General features: G+C 66.8%; 1 protein-coding gene across 1 annotated transcript in view; it reads left to right on the top strand.

Moving 5' to 3' along the window:
* Positions 1–4,646, top strand: part of COL18A1 (collagen type XVIII alpha 1 chain) — a 33,201-nt gene that overhangs the window by 28,062 nt on the left and 493 nt on the right. Inside the window, exons 31-37 of the mRNA XM_029940595.1 lie at positions 1,522–1,565; positions 1,794–1,916; positions 2,208–2,361; positions 2,446–2,519; positions 2,920–3,048; positions 3,432–3,464; positions 4,337–4,567. Coding sequence (XP_029796455.1) covers positions 1,522–1,565; positions 1,794–1,916; positions 2,208–2,361; positions 2,446–2,519; positions 2,920–3,048; positions 3,432–3,464; positions 4,337–4,567 — 788 coding nt within the window. The remainder of the gene's footprint in view (positions 1–1,521; positions 1,566–1,793; positions 1,917–2,207; positions 2,362–2,445; positions 2,520–2,919; positions 3,049–3,431; positions 3,465–4,336; positions 4,568–4,646) is intronic.

The raw sequence follows: 4,646 nt of genomic DNA, 5'->3' as shown, positions 1-4,646 counted from the left end.
AGCGTGTGCATCTGTGAGTGCACGTGTGTGTTCCCCTGTGCAGATGTATGTGCATCTGTGAGGGTGCCCCTGTGCATAGGTGTGCACCTAGGTGTGCCCGTGTGCATGGGTGTGTCTGCATGCACCTGTGAGTGCACCTCTGTGCATGTATGTGTTTGTGTGTACAGATTCTTGTGTGGGTGTGAGAAATCAGAAAAGTGTATCTTAAGGCAGGAAACCTTGCTAGAAATTCTAAAAAGTAAACGTCCATAATGAGAAAGGAGTAAACCCACCAGAAACAGCGATTCCCAATTCCTGTGCCTCTAACAACACCGCTGGCGTGTAAAGCGCAGCCACAGAGAGAAGGAAAACCTAGGCCGCCCTCGTGGGGGCGAGGCCGGCTCAGCGCACCAGGCAGGAGGTGGGGCTCCTGACCCGGACCTCGGGGGGGCCGGCGCCTGGCAGAAAGCGAGCAGGAAGTCCGCGTCAGAGACGTGACCGGAAAGCGACCACAGAGCAGCACCCTTCCAGATGAGGAGAGGCCAAGCGCGCAGAAAGATGACACTCGGAACCGGCAGGTGGAAGGGGGGGACGCCTCCCAGGCCTGAGTCTGCGGCCGCGGCGGCCCCGAGGCAGCGGGACCCCTGGCCGGGCCCCAGGCTGCGGTGGGCCCAGCACGGCCTTGTTCAGCGCCCGGCAGCTCGCCACCTGGAGCAGGACTCGTTTCTCAGCGCTCAGCTCACGGAGTCAGATTTACCTTCCAGAAAAGAGCTGGCCCTGAGGAGGGCACTCGTCAGGATGAGCGCTGGGTGCGGTATGCGAGCGATGAACCGTGGGAATCTACCCCCCAAACCGAGAGCACGCCGTATACACCGCGTGCTAGCCAACTTGACAATCGGATATATTTTAAAAAGTTAAAAAGAGAGGCGAGAGGAGCCATGGTACAGCCTTTTTGAAGAGCCGGCTAGTCCTGGCACGCCCCCTGCAGGACGGAGAGGGGAGGGCGCCGGTGAGCCCGCGGGGGCCAGGGCTGCTCCACCCCCTCTCTGGGTCTCTGGGCGCTGGCGGTGTTGGAACCAGCCCCGGGGTGGGGGTGGGGCCACGAGGGAAGGACTAACTGCAGGTGTACACACGCTGGCGACCATCACCCAAAAGAACGGACCATTAGGATTCACAGGATCCAGGGCGGCTCACAAAACTCAACAGCCGGTAATAAAAAGAAATTCTAAGAAAAAGATGCTATTTAGACAAAGGAGATCAGATCTGTGGCCACCAGACGCAGGCGGGCGTCACGGGACCTGTCCTGGCGTCCAGAACTCCCACCCCTCCCCGGGTGACACCGGGCTCCGTGTCCCCACCCAACTAGCCCTGCTGGCCCGTCCTGTGGCTGCACGCCTGGAACATCCGGGGGCTGTTACCAAAACTCAGAAGTGCAGCGGCACCGCGAGGCCGCCCAGAGCGCAGGCCCAGGACTCGCAAGGGCAGACGTGGGGGGCCGCGGTGCTGCCAAGGCGCTCACCTGGCCCCGGATCTCTCCTGCAGGGCAGTTCCCCTTCGATCTACTCCAGCTGGAGGCTGAAATGAAGGTGGGTGTCCCCTGCGTCGCCGCCGCCGGCCCCACCCTGCCTGGGCTCCTCAGGGGCTCGGGAAGGTGGCGAGCCGAGCCCCGTCCTGCAGGGTCTGCCAGCCCTGCTGGGTTCCAGAAGCTTCTGGCCGCCTCCCCCTGTCCCCCCCCCCCCAGGGCCCCCGCGGTCAGCCTTCCCCTCCCAGGCCGGCAGCGGGAGCCGGGCTCAGACCAGCGTGTCCATCCACAGGGGGAGAAGGGTGATAGAGGAGCCGCTGGGCAGAAGGGCGAACGGGGAGAGCCCGGGGGTGGCGGATTCTTCGGCTCGAGTGTGCCCGGCCCCCCTGGCCCGCCGGGCTACCCTGGGATTCCGGTGAGTCTGGGCTCCTGGCCGCCCGCAGGCTGACCCCAGAGCCCGTGTCCCCAAGGCCCCGTGCCAGGTCCAGCCTAGCTGTGGGTGCCCGCAAGGCCCAAACGTTTGTCCCCACTCCTGGCAGGGGGGCACGGGGTAGGGCTGGTGGGTCGCTGGCCTGGGGACCCCCTCGAGCCAGCTGGGAGAATGGGGGGCATGGGGGGCCCTCACCCAGCCCTTCCCACCTGCCCTCCTGCTGTGCTGCTCTTTCTCAGGCAGACCCTGTGCCCCACGTGCTGTTCTCTCCCCTAGGGTCCCAAGGGAGAGAGCGTGCGGGGCCAGCCAGGCCCGCCGGGACCTCAGGGACCCCCTGGCATCGGCCATGAGGGGCGTCAGGGGCCTCCTGGGCCCCCTGGGCCCCCCGGCCCTCCAGGGCCCCCTTCCTTCCCCGGCCCCTACAGACAGAGTAAGTCAGGCAGGGGGCGGGTACCTGGGCTCCAGCCTCGCCCAGCCAGGGCCACGTGTCCCATTTCTGGCTCCTTTCTTGCAGCGATCAGCGTCCCTGGGCCCCCAGGCCCACCTGGGCCCCCTGGACCCCCGGGAACCATGGGCACCTCCTCAGGGGTGAGAGCCCGCTGCTCACCGCCCAGTCACCTGCCTGGCTGCCCTCCCTTCTGCGGACCTGAGGGGGGGCCGCTGCTCGGAGGGTCCCGGCGCTGGGCATGCATGCACAGCGGCCCTGACGTGTGGTTTGCAAAGCAGAAACGGGGAGCCTGGGGGTGGCTGTGGGACTTGGGGGCAGAGAATATGGGAGGATGGCTATTAAGAAGGGTCCCCAGAGGGGCTCATGAGAACACGGGGACTTGGCGTCCAGCCCTCCCCAAGGGGGGCCGCCCTAGTGCCACAGAGCATCCCCGGGGAACAGCCTGATGGAGTAAGGAGCCTACTTACGCCCTCAGGGCTCATCTGGGAGTGTCCTGCCCCACCCTGTGTGATGGGGACCCACTGGGTCGGGCTTCCACAGGTAAGGATCTGGGCCACGTACCAGACCATGCTGGACAAGGTGCCCGAGGTGCCGGAGGGCTGGCTCATCTTCGTGGCCGAGACAGAGGAGCTGTACGTCCGGGTCCGGAATGGGTTCCGGAAGGTCCTGGTGAGTTCCCTGCACAGAGAGGGGGCGAGAGACCTTCTCAAGCTTGCTTGTGGCCCCACACCCAGCCCCCCATGGCGGGCCTGAGCCTTGGTCTGGGCCGTGCTGGGGGGTGGGCGCCTCACGTGGGGACGGTGCTCCCTCACCTCGAGGGGTGACAGGGTGCTCCTCCTCACGTTTCCTTATGTCATTAGTGGGCTATCTGAGCAGGCCCGGGCTACAGAGAAGTGACTCGCACTTCTGACAGCGAATGCACGGAGGCGCTGTGTGCCATGTGGGCATGGGCGCGGGGGCGGGCACAGGGGACGTGGCCGTGCGGGCTTCATCTGGGGAGGGAGGGGTGCAAGACGTCAGGGCTGCTGGGTGACCCCCGTGTTTTCTTGCAGCTGGAGGCGCGGACGCCCCTCCCACGCGGGACGGTAAGGACACACGAGTTCAGGGCGTGCAGCCCGGAGGACGTCCGGCTGGGGCGCCCTCGGTCCCCAGCACACACGCCTGGGGCTCTGGGGGCCGGGGGCGCGGGGTGGGGGAGGCGGTGTGCAGACCTCGAGCCACTTCCCTTCAGGCCACGCAGGGCTGCACCCCTCAGTGTGGGGGGAGCTCACATATTTGGGGCTCCCCACTGCTGTGGCTCTTCTCAGCGAGGACTTCTCAAATGGCTCGGGACCGAGGCTGCGTTAGGTGGCATGTGTCCTGGGTCCCCCCTGGGTCTGCCCACACGTGGGGCCCAGGGAGCCCTCCCTCCCTCCTTCCGCGTGGTCTCGGGCCCCTCCCGCTTGCCGGGCACTGTCCTAGAGAGGGACACACGAGGTCCCCACCCTGCAGAGCTCCCGGGCTGGAGGAAAGGTGGTAAAGATGACAGGAGAGACACCTGTCTTATCAGAGATCATGGACAGGGAACAGGTGCCTAGGGGGAGGGAACAGGCAGACAGGACACGGTGTGTCAGAAGGCACGTGGCGCTAGGGGAGGACCGGTGGGAACTGGGTGGGGCACTGGTCAGCTCTCTGAGGTGCAAGGGCCTACAGAGCGGAGAACTTGGGTGTCTGAGTGGCAGTGAGGAGGGGCTGGAAGGTCAGGGACTGCGGTCCTGAGCAGGGGGGAGGTTGGGGGGCTTGAGCACAGGGCCAGCCACCGGCTTGGGACGTCAGGCTGGCAGGGCCCCCTCCATCTACCAGAGCACAAGCCGGTGCAGGTGAGGGGGGTGCCCGGACAGGCAGCCAGAGATCTGTCCACCGTGCAGGAGGGAGGAGCCCCCCCCCCCCCACGGCGCCTCTGCTTCTCCGTCCGCAGGACAACGAGGTGGCCGCCCTGCAGCCCCATGGCCCGTTCCCCCGGCGGGAGCCCTCCCACTCCACAGCGCGGCCCTGGCGGGCGGACGACATCCTGGCCAGCGCCCCGCGCCTGCCGAACCCCCGGCCCTACCCCGGGGCCCCCCACCACAGCCCCTACCTGCACTTCCAGCCGGCTCGCCCCACCAGCGGGCCCCCCCACGCCCACACCCACCAGGACTTCCAGCCGGTGGTGAGTGGCCCGCCAGCCCCTGCGCTACACGGACTCCCAGGGCTGCGGTGGGAGGGGCGTGGGGGCGTGGGGGTGTGGG

Source organism: Suricata suricatta, chromosome 5 (genome assembly GCF_006229205.1).
Source record: "Suricata suricatta isolate VVHF042 chromosome 5, meerkat_22Aug2017_6uvM2_HiC, whole genome shotgun sequence".
NCBI classification, from domain to species: Eukaryota; Metazoa; Chordata; class Mammalia; order Carnivora; family Herpestidae; genus Suricata; species Suricata suricatta.
This window is presented reverse-complemented; position numbering and strand designations above follow the sequence as displayed.